A 20,012-nucleotide genomic window follows, 5' to 3' on the forward strand; every position below is an offset into this window, starting at 1 on the left:
GCTACTGTAGATGCAGCCAGAGTAAGACCGAGGTTTGGGATGAAATGCAAAACATAGTTTCAGTATAAATTTCAGTATAAATTCAAATATATATGCAAAACATAGTTTCAGTATAAATTTCAGTATAAATTCAGTTAAATAACTTCATTTTAAAAAACAAACAAACAAAGCAAACAAACAACAAAAACCCTGAAAAACATTAATTGAGAAACTAACATCTTAACAAGTGTTTTCCAAAATCATGACTTTTGGCCGTGCAGAATAAGGATTGTGTCTCAACCCACTGTGCATACGATGGAACACAGAGGACTGCTGATTGCATGCCTTCTCTTAATGGCACATGGCGCTAAGCTTGGTTTTGTCTTGTGTAACTGTGTGTTTATTCCCTGTTGGGGAGAATAGATCCAGTGTCAACATCTTTTTTTGGGTAAGTGTGGGAATTTTAGAAGAATTAACTGTATGTATGATAACAATTCAGCATGAATACTTACAATCGTTTTTACGACAATGTTGCATTACAATACTAATTTTCTTTGCCTTGGTTTACTGTTCCTCAAACATATTTAATTTCATATTTATTTAACACAGCAGTAGCCCATGTAGTGGATTAATAACAAGACACTGGGATTTGTTGTAATTATATTCTGCTTTTGGTGCAGAATCTGACCAACGAAGAGCAAGTAGTTGTCATACAAGCAAGGACAGTTCTCACGTTGGCTGAAAAGGTAATAACAACAGCATCACTCATCAGTAAACGCGCGTCGTGAAAGCATCTGACCCTCTCGGAATAGCTCACTTGAAGACACTGGCGATGCAAATGATAGTTTCATCACAAAATGCCCTGGTTCTTTATGTGGAATTACACTTACACTAGTTTTTGTCAAAATAAAGGGAACATTCAGGCAATGCAGACAGACATTGCTTATTTTAAAATGTTACTTAACTAGCAAAATGATGTTAAAAGGTAAATGGCTAGGCTTAGAAAGAATCCTTTTTTCCATCACCAGTATATATCAAAGAAAAGATGTAATAATAAAGCTAATTTTTCCTCTTTTATGTAGTGAATTTAAATAAGTCCTTGCAGTGTGTGCTGACACACCCTGAAGTCACAGCGAAAGCTGAACGCGCAGGCGTGCAGCCTCTGCTCTTTAGGCTTAAGCACCTGATCTCTGTTTTTTGTGCACAGTGGCTACAGCAGATAGAAGTGACGGAGTCCGCGCTGCAGCAGAAGATGCTGGATCTTGAGAATGAAAAGGTACCGCGAGATGAGGGGAGCGGACGGGCGGGAGGGGCAGCAGGAAAGCAGTCACGCTAGGGCTGCGGGCGTTGCACTGACTGCCTCTCCCCTGTGGCCCCAGGAGCTGTTCAGCAAGCAGAAGGGCTACCTGGATGATGAGCTCGACTTCAGGAAACAGTCCTTGGACCAAGCCCACAAGGTGAGGAAAACCAGTCTTGACTGCGTTATGCCATCTTGATTAACTTACTTCGAGTAACGTGTAGTCTGTTCTCTGTGGAAAAACTCTCTGCTCATGGCGTGGCCCGAGGACTAAATAGGCTGAATTTTAAACAAACCACCTATACCCTGGGCTGACAGTGAGTTCCTTGTGTTTGCATGGTCCTTGCAGGATTAGGACCTAAATACTGATTTATTAAACACAGATTGTAATTTAGCAGAGGTTTTGGTAAATGACTGATAAGAAAATGATGTTTTCAGTAATTTCTCTTTTCCTTCCAAAACAGAGATTTTGATCTAGGCATTCCCTTAGATCTTAGATTACAGCCTCCGTAACCAAAACAGCTGGAGGTATTATTGAAATGAGACTACTTTTAGGTCAGGTTCATCATTATCTCGTTTCAACCATCTCTTCACTCATCAGCTGTCTTGTTTCCTTCAGTTAGAGAAAAGTTCTATATATACTCATGAAAGACATAAATGCATAGATTTTCATATCGATTTTTCTCATTCTTTCAGTTCTGTTTAAATCTTGAGCACAGTTGCACTTTCTGAGAAGCAACGAGTATTTATGCCTCTTTTTCTGGATACCTATTATCTATTTGTATCTCAAACCATTTGGGGGAGGTTTTACTCAGTACACTTTCTGTTTCTGTAAGGCTGATCTTTAAGACTGATTTTCCCAAATGCTGAGCTATATCTGGAACCAATGTCTATGCACAGTGGAAACCCTGGAAAGTACACAAGCCCTCTTACCTGCGGTCTCAGCCCTAACACCAGATTGTCTCCTGCAGCCTTGAGCTGTTCTGAGAAGCACTTTGGTGCCGCCAAAGGCTGACCCTGTAGGATTCATCTTCAAAGATAAGCCTTGAGAGAGGGGATCCTCTGGGTCTTGGACGAGTTCTGAAACAGATCCATAAATCTGAGTGTGCGGAAACTCGCAACAGCAGCAGAGTGGGAAAAACCATATGGCATTGCTTGAAACTCCTGGGAACGTCACGACGTCTGCAGGAGAGCTCAGGCGCGGAGCCGTGGCTGTCAGTTAGGGTGTTACTCAGCACCCCTGCGGCTCACGGCCAGCCGCTCGCTCTCCATCCATGAGATGGAACTCCAGTTCCAGGATCCCGAATTTACCAAAGGGTCCGACAACAACTACCTCCTCCTTGGCTCTGCCGCTTGTGGAGGAGGAACGAGCGTAACGAATGTGTTGCAGCCCGTGCAGAAGTAGCTGAGGGTTATTTGCATTTTCCTGTATTCTTTCAATGCATCACACGAATGTCCCCAGGCAAAGTGATGGGCTTTACTCCCTGGCACAAATGCAGCCTGAAAGCAGCAAGAAAGCTTTGTTCTGCCCCAAAATTCGAGTGGCAAAAGCTCTTTTAATTTCTATAATTTGTTTCACTCCCATGTTTCCTTTGTGCCCCTTGAGATGAGGAGCCGCTAATCTTCCCCCGCTAACTGCAGCCAACAAGATTACCAGCTGTAACCACTAAGCTTTTTGCACGGTTTTCACTCCCTTTGGTTGCTGGCAGGGGATTTTGCTCCGAGAAGCACTTGGCTCACACAGAGACTCCTGACGCTGACGCTGCTCTGGAGACCGTGAGTTTGCCCACACTCCTCTTTCTTCACAAGTCAATACAATCAGAGGGGGGTACCGGTTGTATAAGCGAGGTTTGGAGCCCAACAGAAATCCGTGTTTCAGATAACAGCATTTTGTTGAGACCATTATGGTTAGCAAGGATGTTGGCGTTATTTTTAAAAGCAAAAGCAGAATCTTCTTCTGAGATCTGATCTGAGCTTCCCTACAGAGATACCATGGTTGCTGTCTTTCAGTTATCACCAGTATCTGTAACTCGTGCCATGATGTTATTATTCTTGTAAATGCTTGTATTCTTCTGTCCTGACTCTGCTAAGACATAGTAAGAAAACACCACCAGCAGCCTCAGGAGGAAAAACCTGTCGATTGAATTGAGCTGAATTATCACAACAGACATCTATGGCATTTTCCAACAGCCTGTCTAGAGGTTCAGGCCGCACTATGGCAGCAGTCCTGTTCCCCTGAAGCCACGGAGAGCTCTGCAAGGTTCAAACCACACGACTGCAGTCCTGTTCCCCTGAAGCCATGGGGAGCTCTGCAAGGTTCAAACCACACGACTGCAGTCCTGTTCCCCTGAAGCCATGGGGAGCTCTGCAAGACGCCAGCAGCTTTGGAGAGGGTGTGCAAAGATGCCCTCTTTTACTGCTCTGTCTCTTGCTCTATATCAAACTTGCTGCAAAAGATTTTGTCTTGGTTTTGGCCCGCGTGAAAGAATAACATTCACCTTGGACTTTGAAGCAGAAGACATTATCTGGCAAGGTCACCTGCCCTAGGAGAGTACCAGGCTCGGTGATCCTGGGGAAACGTTGCCAGTCCGTTTCCTACACACTTCTATATCTCAAGAAATCTGGAGGGTCCATCCGTCTGTGTGCAAGAGACATTTTCTGATACAGTGAAGTAAAGGCTCTGCTGCCTGAGGCTGCAGGAACAGAGCCCAGCTACCAGATATATTTTTCTTGAGCATAAAGCCTCTTGGAGCTGCCAGCTCTGCCAGAGGAAGCGCTGGAAATGCCTTCACACGGGGCGTTTTAAGCCAGTTGGTATGAAATGCACACAACAGGGAGTCATTCCTTTCCGGCAGGAGTATGAACTGGTGCTGCCGTACCCTCTGCTGCTGCGAACAGAATAGCTGGGAAAGGTGAACCGAGAGCCTGAACATTACATTTAAAAAGTATCTGTAACTCACAAAATGAGTCTTTTACGAAGCTCTTTCCCTTTTCCCTTTCCTTTTCTTTTCTTTCTTTTTGCCTTTTCTCCCCACGGCCATCTCCCCGTCTCCAGAAAGGAGAGGTTGACACCCGTGTATGTTTTGAGAGGCAGACTAGGCTGGGCCCAGGGGCCGTCCCAGTTCCAGCGCTGCCCACATGATAAAAGCAGCCTGAAGTATTTTCCCCCTGCACTGGCCTGGGCGGGAGGCTCAGCACACAACCCCTCCACCGCTCCCGTTGCCTTCCCGGGGTAGGATTTTCAGTTCCTCACAAAATCCTCATCCGACCAGAGACAAGGTCAAGCTGACAGCCTTATATTGTTTTTGATTAGCAAATTCTGGAATTAGAAGCCATGCTCTATGATGCCCTGCAGCAAGAAGCTGGAGCCAAAATTTCCGAACTTCTTTCAGAAGAGGAGAAAGAGAAACTGAAGAGTGCCGTAGAGCAATGGAAGCGGCAGGTGATGAGCGAGCTCCGGGAGAGGGACGCCCAAATCCTGCGAGAAAGGATGGAGCTCATTCAGCATGCACAGCAGGTAGGTGCCCGTGCACGGGCACGGCGAGGTTCGGGGTGGGACGGTCCCTCAGACGGAAATGTAATGAACTTGTGAGCCCCAGCCTCTCCTCGTAGGGCTGTACGGAAATGGATGGTCCTGGGGCCAGATTTTGATTTGTCTTGGATAATCCCTGCAAACAGGGCATTTTGGTTTTCATGAATTTGTCACGTGTAGTGACATTCACAGAGGACTCATCTACGGCTTAGAACCCAATTTATTTTTTTTAGAAGCACAGCACATACAATTTATATCTCCAAAAATAATGCATCTTCTGGGTACATCTGTATTTGGTTGGTTAATAAATATTTTTTTATTTGAAATCTGACAGAGAATTAAAGAGCTAGAAGAAAGAATTGAAGGCCAAAAAAGACAAATAAAAGAGTTAGAGGAAAAGGTAAGGTAATGCAGATGAAACAGTTATTGTATGTGCACATGACCATGTATTCATTTCATCTTGGCTAAGAAAACAATCTTATAGAAGTTTGTGTTTGTTAGTGCAGTGAGCTAATGGGAGAGCGCTCCAGGAAACCATTTTGCATTTGCATCAGTCCCTCTGAGAAGGAAAGGTTACCAGCTTAAACTGAGTCTTTCCTTCTGTTATCCTTCAGTAAAGTCCGAAACACGGGCCTTGGCAAGGATGGAGGGGTCCGTCTGCCCGGGGAAGGGAGCGATGGAGAGCTGCTGGACGGCAGAGGGCTGAGGTCTCGCACGCGCTCCGGGGAAGGAGCCGGGGATCTTTTCTCCCTCCTGTCTCCAGCATTTGCACGTGCAGCTGCACGGACCTGCCTTTCCCAGAGGGAAGGAGGAGGCTCGCTCTCCTCTCCTCTCCTCTCCTCCTCTCCTCGCCTGCAGCCACAGCAGTCACTGTCACCGCGGTCAATGTCATCGAGCTTTCTCCGGTCAAGCCATAACTGTTGAACTTCACCCTAAATTTACCCTTATCTGAAATCATCTATTTCTAGTGACATTGCCATGGGACAACTTGTTCAGGTACAACAGGGACTGAGCTGGACTTTCACCTGAAACTAAACCCAAACCTTAGCAGTGTGGGTTTGGGGGTTTTTTTGAGGTATCGGAAGAATGCAGCTAATTTTTTCCCTCCCTGTTTTTCCTGAGCCCTTGGCTGCGACTGGGCTGGGCTCCGCTGGGGCAGGAGACGACTCTCATCAGCCCGAGGGTTGCCGGGCTCTGGCTGAGCTGAGCTGAGCCTCGAGCCCTCGGCGCTTCCTTCACACTTTACGTTTCTTTTCAACTGAGAGTTTTGTTGCACTCTGTCTGTAACCACAGCTTATTTCTCAGCTAAACACACTGTAAACTCTTATTCTCTTTCTTCTCTTCCATTTTTTCCTCTCCTCCCTCCCCTTTTCAGTTTTTATTTTTGTTTTTATTTTTCTCTTTAGCTTTCATTCTTTGGTCATAGTCCTTCAGGCCACACGCAAAAGGTAAGCCCTCGGATCACCTCTGGTCTCCCCTCTTCTTCTTGTAAAGCACCAGAGCCTTCCCCTTGCTGCTCAGGCTTCAGCAGCGTTGAGGGGTCTCCTGGGTGCCCCAGATAATCTGAAAATGGAAATCTCTAAAGCCGCTGCTCCTTCTCCCTGCACGGCTGGGCTGTCTGACACGCTCGCAGCTGGATTAAACCCCTTGCATTAGCTTGTCCTGTCGTCAGGCTAAAAAAACAGAATGGTTTGGGGGGGACATGTCATTTATAAATGGGTGTTCCTCCCAGCATCATGCCTTAGGGCCCTAGATATTGCCAAACCCCGCCTTTTTTCCCATGTAAATAGGAGATAAAATGCCAATCTATTTGTGCTTCCAGAGATGGTAGAAATTACCACGTCGTGGGTGGCAGTGAGGGGAACATTCCCTGTTAGTCATCAAAGTCAACAGAATACAGCACAAATCCTTTTTTATCAGTTGTACAATTCAAACAGATAGTTATAAATATAAACCTTACAGAAATTTCATGCACGTTATTTTTGCCCAGATATACTTTTTTTTGATGCATGTTTTTGTGTCTTTTTCTTGTTTCAGCCTACTGAGGAAGCTAGAATTGCTTCTGCTGTTACCAACAGGAAGACAGCACTGATTACCGAGACAGAAAAAGAGACATTGCCATTTCAAAAACCCCACGTATCTCTCATATTTTGCTACTGGCGATGGAAGGTGCAATCTTTCTGACCTTTTCAGACTGAAGCTGAACTAGGGTATGTGGAAATCTCTGCACAGGTGATGGCTGCACCACTGAAACCTCTGACTGAGCATTTTGAAAAGCTAGAACTAAGCCGACAAAGAAGAAAGCCAAAAACCCCCTCCCTCTCCTACAGCCACAGGCTCCTTCCCGGAGTCCTGGCTCTGCTGCTTGAACAGGCTCTCAGCTTTACGTAAGGAGCAGTATACTAATTCAGATAAACTGAATATATTTTGGTTCCCTGCTAAGCAGGTAGTAAATTGCTTCTCTGTAGAAGTGACCCTGTCCTGTTTTGTATGTTGCGCATTTATATTTGTTATTCATAGTTATTTAAAAATCTGCCTTGAAAGAAGATTTTAGGAAGAGTTCCAGAGGAGTAACTCATGAAAAGACAAATGTGAATGAAAATGAAGTGTTTTGTTCCAAGGTATTTCTTCATAACACAGGGTATGTCCAACAGCTGGTTGAATATTCCCCAAGCCCAGTTTTAGGGAAAAACTTGAAGCTATGTTTGAACCCTTCAAGGAATCAAGTGGTAATTTTGGGGGGAGTTTTCAGTAGACCATGGCCCACAGCACAATGAGAAAAATGGCACGATAATTTCTAATTTGCTTTCCCTAAATGGCGACAAAAGACTTAACATCGTCCCAACAAAAAGTTCAACCTGGAAAAGAGCGAATGGAAAACACGTTATCCCTGATGCGCAGGCTCTGGGCTGGGGGAGGTGGCAAAAGGGAACAGAAGATCTGATCGCCTTGAAGCAAGGGAGCACAAGTACCGCAGAGCCCAAGCCCAGGAGGCTGGCGCAGGAGCCGGGAGGGAAAAATGGATCCTCTGGAAAAACAGGTGAAGGAAGGAAAACCCGGCAGAAATCCCACCAGGGTGAGTCGCCAATGGGACCTGCAGCCGAGCGCACAGCCTGGGGCTGTCGAGGAAGGGCAAGAACCAGCCTCCTTCCACGGCTGCGGTGTCACGAAGGTCCCCGAGGCGCAGGGGGCAGGTGGGAACTGCCCGTCCCTTGGAGGCGCGAAGCAGGAAGCAAAACCAGAGCTCCCGACAGGTAAGGCTGATTAACTGGAAACTAATTTATCATATAATTGTATGTACTATGTAACTTCCTTTACATGGCTGTTAGTCCCTCTTGCTCGGGTTAAAATGTTTCTGATGATAATGCAGAGAAAATGTTGCAATTACCAAAGACTTTACGTAAACATTATTTAGTTGTCTACCTCTCTTTTCCTTGAGTAAGTTAGGTATGATATAATCACAAATGCTAACTTCATTTCTTTAGATCAGTGGTCGCTCCTAACAAAAAAGTACTAGGTAGGTAATGAAATGCACTGTCAAATTTGTATGAACAGCAAGGAGTCGTGCTACTTTAAAAATGTGTATTTTAAATGCAATAGATGAAAATAATTTTCATTTTGGATTGAAAAGACATAGTATTCAGAAAAGTATTTTCATTCACATTTCACTTACTTTTTTTCTAATTTACACTGGCAATGAGTTACTTGGCTGGGAAACATGATGAGGACAGTAGCGCGTACACCCCTCCGGTCCACGGCCCCATCCAACACCCCGCAGGAGGTGGCTGCTGACCCTGCCATCCCCCAGTCTCTGGGGGGAACCCCCCGTGGTCCCAAAGGCTTCCGGGGCCACCGGTGCGGCAGGAGGGGGGACCCCGAGGACCCCAGCAGCATGGGAGGTCAATGGGGATGTCCTGCTTCCCCAACCCAGCGGAGAGCCGTGCCCCTGGCAGCGGGAATTTTGGTCCTTCCCTACCCCTCCCACATTGCCTTTGCTTCGGGGGGACGGAGAGACAGACAGACACAGTCAGGTTCACCCCCAGGCCCTGCCTGGGACTTAAATAAACACGAAGGAAGAGCTCCGGCGCGACGCCGCTGCCCGCAGCCAGCTCTGCCGAGCGGGGGGTGGTCACAGACCGAATTTCTCCATGGCCGGGGTGGGCAGAGCTTTGCGGCAGAAGTTATGGGGGTTTGTACAGGGTGGGCAATAACCCCTCTGCTCTCGCTGGCAATAGCTGTTCGGGTAAGAAAAACTGTCCCAAACACAGTCAGCTGTTAGGTTGTGGTTTCCAGTGTATCGATGCAATGTTTCCCTTTATAGCTAAAAAGGTTTACCTAATATCACGTGCTTTGTGTGTGCGTACCCGTATGTAAAATGGAGACCTGTGAGACTGGTCCATAAATGTATGCGTTTGAGGAGAAGGAGTAGTTGCCCATCGCTACCGCACAATATCTTTTGTAAATAAATTCCTTCTGATAAATACATTCGAGGCGTTACGTCATGTTCACCTGGACTGAAGGCTGACACAGATGAAATTGGAATGACAAAACCAGGTCCTGTGCTCACCCTTACAAAGAGATATTCCCTCTGTAAAAGGATCACCTCTGGGCGGTGATCCAGTTTGATTCACGACTGGAAGATTTCCTGTTGGTAATAGAAGATAGTACTGTCATTACAATCTTAATTATTTTAATCTTAATTAAAACATTGGAAATATTAATATTTAAAGAAGATTATTTACATTTTTTCAGTGACAGAAAGATGGAGAGAAGACCTCAGTCTAAAAGAGGGTTCCCATGTTTGATTGGCACCTGTGGAACAGGACGTGCTCCAGATGCCCCCCCCCAAACCGTCAGGGACGCTGACAGCAGTGAACCAGCTTTAGGCTCATCAGGGACCACTTCGGACAGTAACCCATGTGTTTTCAGGTCCTCTAGCCCCTGTGTTTCTTACGTCAGTATACATTCTTTTTAGAAGTGGTCTTAACATTTTTAAGAAAGAATATACAGCGTATTTCCTGTGGTAGGCAGCAATTAGAAATACCAACTTCAGATCTTCGGAATCTGAGGTTTTTATTTAACTGCGGTGGTACGTGCGAGTGTGCGCTGCAGCAGGGCGGGTGGCATTTCTCCCAGCGCACGCCTGCAGAGCTGCCGCCACGATCACCGCCTTCTGCGCCCGTGCTGGACCTGTCCATGTGAAGCTGCTCGGTTCATAGATAATTACTTTTTTTAAAATTACTTTATGCATTGATCCCATAATCAAATTGCTTTTTTATTGGTGTGCTTTAGTTGTCAGAAGAGGTTGGGTTTTTTAAGGTCAGCAGCACATTTTTCCAGAAACGATCCACGGGGGAGATGATGAGCTGCTGGAGCTTACATTTTCCTGTAACGTTCTATCAGCTGCCTTCTGTATACAGAGATGCATGCATTTTGAAAGGCGTTGTAAATGGCTTTCTTCACAGGGGTACGCAGATGAGGCTCATGAGCTACATTATTAGAATACTAACTGGCAATTCTTTGCTGTGCAGGATGACCCAAAACATCTTTGTTTGAAGTGAACTGTGTAGGGGAGATTCAAGGCACCAGGAAGACTCTCATTGAGCAAATGGCATTCATGGGAAGATGTAGAGAAAGGACTCAAAGGCCGCTCATTTTTACTGCGATGTACATCTCACATGACCTTCTTGATCTCACTCAAGAGCAGAATTTGGCTCAGTAATAATAAAGTCATTTCCGGCAGATTAATGATCGTCAATTTATATAAAAGCATAGAGTGTCTCGTTGCACAGGATTTCTGCTTTAGTGTTTCAGGGGCTGTTCCAAACTGAAATGCATAGAAATGACAATGATGTCAGTCGGAATTTACAGATGGGATGGGATGAGATGATGAGATGAGATGAGATGAGATGGAGGTCCTCGGGCAGGCACAACGGCATCGCTGGTGCTTAGGGATAGCTTCAGCACAGTGCAGATTTGAGGCGCATCTGGGAAAGCTCTTTGATCATGGAGAGGCCTCGGTTGATGAAGAGGCTGCTATTTACTGCTTTGCTGGCTCCCACAGGAAGACAATTTGAAGCAGCCCTGCTGAGATTTTCCTTCTAAGTGGAACATCTGTTTTATTATGGCAGTAACTTTCCGTTGTGCTTTCCGGACAGGTTAAGAAAGGGCAGTACCTAAGACAATTCTTTACGTTATCCTCTCTACGACCAAGAAGCCCACATTCCTATGTTGTTGTAGGGGTATCTGATACACAGCATAATTCCTACGAGTGTTCTTATACCTGTGAGAAGGAACGAAGAGCTTTCTCGGAGTGTAAACATCCTGTAACTGTGTGCACAGCAGCAGCAATTCGGTGCCATGTCTGCTTCCCCCTCAAAACCTCGGGAGCTTCCATCCCATGTCTTTCTCTCAGAAAGAAAATTGCAGACGTGCTCCCGGCAGAGCCCGGAGTTTGGAACAAATCCCCACCGAGACATTTCTACGTAAACTGACCGTTTCCCGGCGTGCCTCACGGACTAGACACGCTCCGCAGTTACTGCTTGTTTCACATCCCTATCATATCAGCAATGTAGGGTTTTGTTAGGGAAAAGCAACAAATCAGTAATTATAATCAAAATATACATTCAGCATAACTCAGTACAGAACCGAGACTTGCATTGTAAAAGCCTGGTCCACAGAGCTGGTTTTAAAGATAATCATTCGTTTAATCATTCATTTTCCAAAGTACTCCCAGGCACAGCAGATTCAGTTGTCATTAGGTCTGAAGTGCTCTTCCCCTTAATTTTATTCTTGCTGAGTTCTTGTAAATAACAAGGACACAGATTTTTATAACGTACCAAACTCAGTATTAGCCTGAAGAATTAATTAGCTGGAAAATCTATTATAAAGTTAACCTTTTTTAAAAAAATGCATTATATTTGTAAATTGTTTGTGTACACACACCCCCATACATATATACACAGATACATTTATATATGCATAGCATTAACTTGCAAGGCTTGCAGCAGTCAAAACCTTTGGGGAAGTTGTTATACGTAATAGCAAAGGAAGAAAAAAAATATTTTTGAGCATACTGTAGCATAAATTAGCAGGAACCTGTTCTTGGTTCCTGTCAGGGGCCTCATCCTTTCATCTCTGATAGAGAGCCAAGACGCACAACAAAACGGTTAAATATTATCCGGAGAATCAAATTTTAAGCATAAATGCAAATTAGCAAGATTAACCTTAATTTTTTATGACTAGTTCACAGTGCTGCTAGGCACAACTTTGTGTGAATTCGTGCTCTTTATTCATGAAGTTTCACATAATAGGCCTGAAGCAGTGGTCCAACTGTTTGGTAGTATCATAGCATGGACATTATGTATCCCTTCCAATGCTATTATAATATGCATATGTAGAAGCATAAAAATGTATCGTGAAGATTTTGCTTTGAGATGTATTGGGAAGAGTCACAATTCTGAAGATTTGTGGTTAGATAATTAGGCGAGAACAATGGATATTTGACTTCCTATTTAGCATTATTAGCTATTAGGATGCTGTGTTAGCGAGTCTTAAACTTCTAGTTTTCTGGGTTTAGTCTGGTTTTGCAAAGACAGAGGAACATCGTGTGTCTGCCCGCCCAGCTCACCCCGCTGCCTGCAGATTTGGGGTTCCGGGGGTGCCGGCCTGACGGCAGAGAGGGCACAGCCTGGCCAGGGGGTGGATCGGATGCGGGAGGGCTCCAGACTGACTGCGCCGGAGAGGTTAATGTAAGGGTGGCCGCGCGTCCGTGGGATGGTGCCCTGTTCTCTGATTCCTCCGTAAAGCTCTGCTGCTTATAGGGTTTGGGTGTTACTGTACTCCACTAAAATCAGAGAGTTCTGCTGAATCCAGGGAGCAGGATGTCTCCTTACACACCTCATCTGCTCCACAGCGGCACAAATGTGGGGCTTCCCTCGTCCGTGTGTTGTGTCCAGCTTGCGAGGGCAGCCCCCGACCCACCTACGTGCGTGCCTCCAGTCCTGCACGTCCCAGGCCCACCACATCTGCTGCCTGGGTGCAGGCGGTCTTCAGCGCATGTATGCAGTGGGGTTGGTACGCAAAGGGCTGTGTCTGCACTTCTGGGTCGTTAGAAATCCCAGATAAACCTCCCCCAGGAAAGGAGAACATATCCGAGAAACTAAGACCTGTAATGGCCTTACGCAGATCTGTAGGGGCAGATGCAGGAAATTTTGTTCTGTCAATGGCTTTTTCTAAAGACAGATTGCCCCAGTGGCCAGTTTCCTTCTTGTTATAAACAAGAACACACCCTAGGGATACAACAAATTGATGAAATGAGTGTCAGAATGGCTGTCAAGGAGATACCAGGATGCGTTAGCAATGCTGTGATGGTCACGAAGGGAAGAGGACTGCAAAATATTCACACAGTGTCAAATCAGAGCAACCTTTTCAGCCTACGCTAATTGTACCAAGAGAGTGACTGTAGAGTCCTAAAGGCTGTAAATTTATAATTTAACAGATTTCTGAGTGTGCTAATTGTAGCTATGTTTCCTAAAAACTGCCGTGAAAAGGTCATCTAGGAAAGAGCGCTATGTTTCAGTAAGATTAAGCAGCTGCCTTCAACCCAGCGGACCCAGGGATTCCTCGTCAGGGCTGGGATCGGGGCTGACGTCTTGCCTGAACTCTCGCCCTTGGGCTGCCTTTCCCCCAGGAGCAGCCTGAGCTACGGTCGGGGTGTCAGCCCGCATTTTCTGCATTAGCTCCGCATTTACGGCTTGACTAGGTTCCCCGCCGCTTTGAAACACTTCCTTTTTAAATGTCATGTATTAATGCCGCAGCTGATCTCGTATCTCTGACCTGGTGATCTGTAATAAGAAATAATGCTTGTGAGCAACCAGGTGCTTGACAGATTGTCATGCTTTTATTATTTTTCTGTCTTTCAGAGCTGTTTCAATGATTTGTTTCCATTGCCCTTCACAGCTGATGTAGTACAGAATAGGTGACCCAGGCGGATGTTTTTATTCCCTGCTTTGTTGTGTAATTATGATTTTCAGACAGTACGGAAGACTTGCCCATGAATTTAGCAGCAGAGCACGTGTTCTCCTAAAGCAGTGGAAGGGACCCTTGCAGTACCTCTTGTGAAGGGATGTGGACGGGGTGGGTGCTCCCGCTCAGCCCCAGGCGGGCACGCTTAGCTCTGGCATCGCCTCTTGCTGCCATCGAAAGGCTCCATTTCCTGCAGATTCATTGTGAAAGTACAACAAATCCATTGCGAACGGTCTGGCTGGGCTGAGCGGAGCTGAATGGCTTCTGTGTCTGCAGTTTTCACAGGAGTCCCCCAAACACGAAACTCCCCATCTCCAGCTGCCCGTGGAGACGCTCCCAGCCACAGGCTTTATCTCCTCGTGGCCTCTTCAGCCCTTCCAGCCGCGGCAGCAGATGGATGCGTACGCTACATAAGGGATTCCAGCCATAAACTTACTGCTTATACATTGCAAATAGGGATTTCTGTAAGGGTTAAGTGCTAATAAAGTTTTTAATACCCACATTATTGCAAATATAGAAGACAAATATTTTAAATTCTTTTCTTTAGTTAAATTGAGGCTATCTATGTTTTCTGGGTACGTAACAAATAGCCATATTATCTAATATTTTATATATAACACAATAAGTAAATATGTTTTATAGCTATCGTACCATATTTTCCAATACCATAATTACTATCTTCTAATAGATGCTTTTTAAAAAGCATTCTAACATCATTTACCAATTACATGAAAAGTACATGTAAATGTATTAAAAATTCACTCGTAAGCAGCATTTACCCAAATTAAATACCCCCAATAATTAGGGGATGATACCAGCAATTAACGTAAACCAGGTTTCTAAAGGGCAAAACAAATAGTTTTGAGTGCAGAATCAGCTGTTATTCTAAAAACAATGCATGATTAAAATAGATAAATGTAACCTGTTCTGGTGGGAGTACGAGAACCAAGGCCATGCTGTCACGTGCTGCTTTTTGGATGGTATAGGAGTCATCAAATAGGTTTAATTATAAATATTCTTCTCATTCTCTGTTACACACTGCTCCAAAACCCAACAGGAAAAGAAAATGCTATAGACTTCTTCTGTGCGCATATATATGGATATGTGTGGGTGTAAAATGAATAGTATCCGGTTTATTTCCAAAAGGTTTTACCACAAATAAATCATTAGTAATGGAAGGAAACAGCTTTCAGAAACCCTGCTATTAAGCATCAAAGGATCAACACTATTTTGTCCTGTAGCAGAAGTCGTTTCCAGCGTATCTGTGCCGGATTTCCTCCTACCTCCACTAAAGGAAGGTGGGTGAGCCCGGCCGTGTGCCGGAGCCCCGGCAATCCGCACTGACGCTTCGTGAGCGTGTTGCTGATGGCAGAAACCCAGCTTTGCCCTACGTGTGGGTCTGCTTATGGCATAAACTTGTGAAGAAAAGCGAACAGAAATGGTTAAAAATCAGCCGTACGGGTTGTTACGCGCGTTAGTCCCGGTCTCGGCAGAGCTGCAGCGATGGGCGGCGAAGGGCGGAGGCTCCGCGCGCCGATCTAGGTCAGGGCTTGGCGCAGGCAGCTCGCGTGAGGGAGGCGATGCTGAACCCCGACCCGCCCTGACGGCAGCGCCGGCCCCAGGCTCGCCCCAGCCCCGGGGGACGCTGGAAAGCTTCGGGGGGGGCCAGCGTTGCAGATTCCAGTCCTCTAGATATTTATGAAGCGAAATGCTTTATGCTCATGAATCGTTCTTTTGCGTGGCATATGTTCTCAGGATTTAGCAACGTAGATGGATAATGTGGGGTCATTTCCCTTCAGTTGGTATATTTGACTATTTCAAGGGGGGAAAAAATCCAGAGTTTTCCAGATCAGTGTGGTCAGGAACAAAATACACCATAAACATATTCACCGGGATATCTTCCAAAAATTGCTCTTAAGGGCCAAAATCAAAATAAAAATTAAGACTTTAGTAACAATTTCAGTGGACAGTAAAAGATCGTTAATTGCTGATTACTGAGATTCTTGGAGCTGGTAACTGATACTCATGCCGCAAAAGCCATTTGAACGTGGCCTTAAATGCAGCCGGCCCTGCCGCCTGGTACTGACGGCCGGCCCGCAGGGTGAGCAAACGGCCGGGGAAGCGAGGGCAGGGACCGCGGGAAGCCGGGGCTCCCGGGCGTCGCGGCGGGCGAGCGGGGCAGGTCGCAGCAGGTGAGGATCGGGCTCGCTCCTGCGCCGCGGAGTCGGGCAGCATCAGATGAAGCTTTCGCACCAAGGGAGAAGGGAGAAGCTGACCGAGCGCCGGTTGCTCGCGGGAGCTGCTGCGCTCACAGGTGAGCACGTGGGCAAAAGGTCCGAGGGAGGTTTTACAGTCAGACTAGCTTTGCCCACAGCACCTTTTCTTTTTTTTAGCTTTAGGCAGGATGATGCTCCTGTAGAAGCCTCTGAATTTTTGCAGAGACTTGTTTTCGCTCAGTAGAGAATTAAACTAGGGAAATTGTATGAGTGGTCTTCAACCACTCATCTGGCTCGCACAGTCAGATATTAGCAAAAAATAACGTCTTAAAAGATGAGGTGCACTTCTTCCAAGCTGTGGTTGCAGCTGTAATTTGTGTGAGTATTGCAAGATCCGTAACTTCTATTAGCCTGATCTTTAGCTACTGTAAAGCACCATAACTTCATTGCAACTAGCAGAGTTTCCTCTTTCTCACCAGAAAAAAAGAAAAAAGAAAAGAAAAAAGAGAGGTTGTCCCCTCTTCCTCACCAGGGACCTGCCCTGTCATCCTCCCTGACATAAAAGGTTCACGACTCTGTGGAACCTTTTTGAACTAAGTGGCCGCTTTTGTTTTTCTTCTATTTTAAATGGTTAAATAAACCCCCTCAATATTTCATTCTGCTCATGATTTCTTATCTTCCTGTTTTCTATGACCTCCTCCCTCCCATGCAGTAGCTACCAATGGGTTATCTGTATTTATAAGAGGAGGGTTGAATATGCCATAAATTCACTCGTGCATGTGGATGTAGTGGGAGAGGAAGGGGAAAATAAAGAGGAAGCCAAGCCTAGCCCATTTGTCTTAACCTGAAAAGGAAATTCCACCTTTTTATTCTCAGCATGGATGATAAGTGGGGAGACAGGAGGGAATTTGCATTCACACGTAGGAGTGACAAAGCTTGTGGCTTCCCAGGTGAGGGTGGGATCCAGCCCCCAACGCCCGCAGCGTTTGTGTGAGGGCTCTCTGAAGCCGTGGTTTCTCATAGCGTGTGATAAGGGTCCCAGGAGACTGATTTATTGCCCCCCCTGCATCTCGCAGAGGGCAGCTGCGAAATGTTCACATTTCACAGACGATAAAGAGCCTCAGGCTCGTACCCGCGGGCTCTCCGCTGGGAGAGAGGAGAGATCTCCTCTAGAAACGCCTCCAGCGTCTCTCGCCCTCCCTGCAGTGCCCGGAGCGCCCGAAGGACCGGCCGGCAATGCCTCGGCGCGGCACCAGGCTGGGACGAGCCGCAGGACGAGCCCAGGCTCACAAAAGGCGTGCAGCTGAGGGGTGCTGGGGGCTGAAGCCACCGACTCAGGTTCGTCCTTCTAATTCCTGGCAATTCAGCCCGAAGCAGAACACCTCCAGGCTAGGAAGGACTGTTTGAGTCCCCATGTTCGCTGTGTCTGTGGCCTTTTCAGCAAGACAGCCGCCGAGGTTCCCGGCTGTGACACTGGGCACACCATGAAGCACACTGCCCGGTGACACTCACTGCACACTGTCAGGGTGCTCAAGCAAATCTCATTTCACATTTTCAGCCAATTTAACCCTGCACCCGTGTTTCAACTGATTATTAACTCCGCTTAATGTAAGCAGAGTAAGATACGTGAAGTATTAACTTAGCGAGTTGCGTTACTGCCGATGTGTTTCAGTTGCCTTTTTGTTATTCCCTGAACGTTTCTCATATTTTCCCAAGCAATTGTAAGAGACGCACGTCCAACGCGAACGCTGGCTGCTTCTCTCAGCCATATGGTCGCTCGTGCTGCTAATGCGCGGGTCGGTGTTGGCTGCGAGGGCAGATGGCCCATCTGCTGAGCGTCACGGGGATGGCCTCACCCGTAACCGCCAGCCTCCTCGCTTCCTACCAGCGGCGTACAACAGGCAAGAGCATGGCAAATGGGGCTTACAGCTCAGGGTGGTGTGTTTAAACAACCTCCCAGCAAATAGCCTTATACCATTTATAAATAAAGAAACATCTATATCTATATCTCCTTCCATTGCAGTCTTGGTAAGAGGCTGTGCGTAATAATAACAACAGGCTAATGAGAGCAATCTTTCCTTCTCCGTATGAAATTTTATCCGTAACCTTTGATGAATTGCCTTTCTGGATTGCTCTGTTTCAGTGAAGCTGCAGTTTGTCACAAGCAGTGAACGCGCAGGTGCACAGATATTACAGCTGCATCCATTACCATTTTTGAAATGCTGCTTCTGTCCCATTTTTACAGCTTTCTGAAAAAAAAATCTCTTTGGTGGAAGATTGCATGGTGAGAGAATGATAACTGTGTTCCTTTTAAAATAAGCAAACATCAGCCCTCCAGACAGTGCCCCAGACAGCATTTAAGTGACACTGGAAATGGCAGCAGCCGTGATCTTGAGTGAGCGCGCAGCCCCGTTGTTTGCCTTCACGTAAACTCGTTGTGACTTCCTTGCCCTGCCCCGGCGCTGCCTACCTGGCTGCTGCGTGGAGTGACAGCTCACCCGTAAAACAAAGTGGCATCCTTAAAATTCCATGTTATTTGCTCTTGATTTCTCTAAGCTCCGTGTCTTTTTAGGAATTGCTTATTAAAGTCCTTGGATTTTTATTTTGCACACGTGAGCAGCACAGCCCTGTCTCGAGACAGCCAGGGACCCGCAGGGCTAATTCCTTCCCGCGCAGGGTGCGGGAGGGCTGTGCTGGGGGGCATCCAGCGTGCCTGCCCTGAGGTCTGGGGGGTGAAGGGGTAGGGAAGGGGGGGTTCTCTTCCCTCCCATCATTGGCTGAACTGTTCTGCTTTCCATGTGTTTGCCCTAGAAATTCCCCTTCTGTCTGTCCGTGGTCTCGTAGCTAAGTGTAAAATAGAAAACGATGAAGAACGGTCAAAGAACGGAGCAGACGGAGGGAGAGAGCAGCTCGAAGGCAGCCACCCTCTCCACCTAGGGGCCTGATGTCCTTTTGTGCCATCTCTCCTCACCTGAGGAGGTCGAATTTGGCTCCGTGGCTTATTAACTTGTCCTCTCCGTGACACAAGTCCTTTCTCTGTCCCTGACACTGATGTACAACTGTCAGGAGGAATCAGCTGTCTCTGAAGTCGCTTACGCTGCTGCGTTGTCTCTTTGTGTCCCCCGTGCCTGGCGGTAGAATTCACCACCTATCGCTGTCCTGGCGACGTGCGGAGATGTATGTCCATCCATACAGGATGGGCACTGAATCCCGGGTTTGGAAACGGAGGGAGGGAATCGTTTCTGCTTGCAGGGCATGTTCTGCCACCAAATTAAGCAGCCTTTACTAACTCTTCAGCAGCTCTTCGTCAGCTCAGAAATTTAGCTAGACTCGTCTTAGCCTTTCTTTCCCTTAATTTCTGATAGGAGAATAATCTGTACCCCTCCTCGTAAATAACCATTACCAAACCAATCACCTGGTTGCTGTTTGCTGGCTGCAGTGCAGCAGTGGCAGTGTCTCAGCATGTTGCAGGTCGCTGCTTGTGCGCTCGCTCTCTTTCGGGGGCCCGATCCGCAGCACTTCCCGCGTCCCGGGAATTCACTGGCCCCGGTGGGATGCTCCGAAGGGGAGGGATGTGGGTGCTGCGGGGGGTGGCGTTCAGGAAAGGCGGCCTCAGAAGTCGTGTGAAGCTAGACGAGGCAAATTTGAAATTCATCATTATCATCATTGTGTTCTGAGTGTTACCTGAAACCTATTAGGGGAGTATTGCTTAAGAAAAATGAATAATACAATGTATGGTACAGCCTATAGAAAACAGTACATTTAGCATTTAATAAATTATCTTTTTTTCCAGAGAACAACCAGCAATTGAATAAGCCTGCTCCGACTGTAGCCTTAATTGAGAGCTACTTAACACGATCTAGCCAACCCCATGAAATGGAAATGTTGTAGTGCTTGGGACTAAAAATCGCGTGCTGGAGAGAGAATCCAAGTGTAGTTGATCCTCATATTTATTTTATTC

General features: G+C 46.5%; 1 protein-coding gene across 4 annotated transcripts in view; it reads left to right on the plus strand.

The window, feature by feature from the left end:
* The window catches only part of JAKMIP3 (Janus kinase and microtubule interacting protein 3), a 76,297-nt gene that overhangs the window by 53,932 nt on the left and 2,353 nt on the right, over positions 1 to 20,012 (plus strand). For 2 of the 4 annotated variants that reach the window (XM_072869200.1, XM_072869201.1), the window contains exons 19-26: positions 660 to 725; positions 1,187 to 1,255; positions 1,359 to 1,436; positions 4,590 to 4,793; positions 5,143 to 5,208; positions 6,215 to 6,256; positions 6,846 to 8,062; positions 9,561 to 9,737. In XM_072869200.1, the coding sequence (XP_072725301.1) occupies positions 660 to 725; positions 1,187 to 1,255; positions 1,359 to 1,436; positions 4,590 to 4,793; positions 5,143 to 5,208; positions 6,215 to 6,256; positions 6,846 to 6,992 (672 nt within the window). In that variant the 3' untranslated portion in view covers positions 6,993 to 8,062; positions 9,561 to 9,737. Of the gene's footprint in view, positions 1 to 659; positions 726 to 1,186; positions 1,256 to 1,358; positions 1,437 to 4,589; positions 4,794 to 5,142; positions 5,209 to 6,214; positions 6,257 to 6,845; positions 8,063 to 9,560; positions 9,738 to 10,339; positions 10,895 to 20,012 lie in introns of those variants that run through there. The other 2 variants (XM_072869198.1, XM_072869199.1) reach the window with 2 other exon arrangements.

This window comes from Ciconia boyciana, chromosome 8, assembly GCF_034638445.1.
Source record: "Ciconia boyciana chromosome 8, ASM3463844v1, whole genome shotgun sequence".
Lineage (NCBI taxonomy): Eukaryota > Metazoa > Chordata > Aves > Ciconiiformes > Ciconiidae > Ciconia > Ciconia boyciana.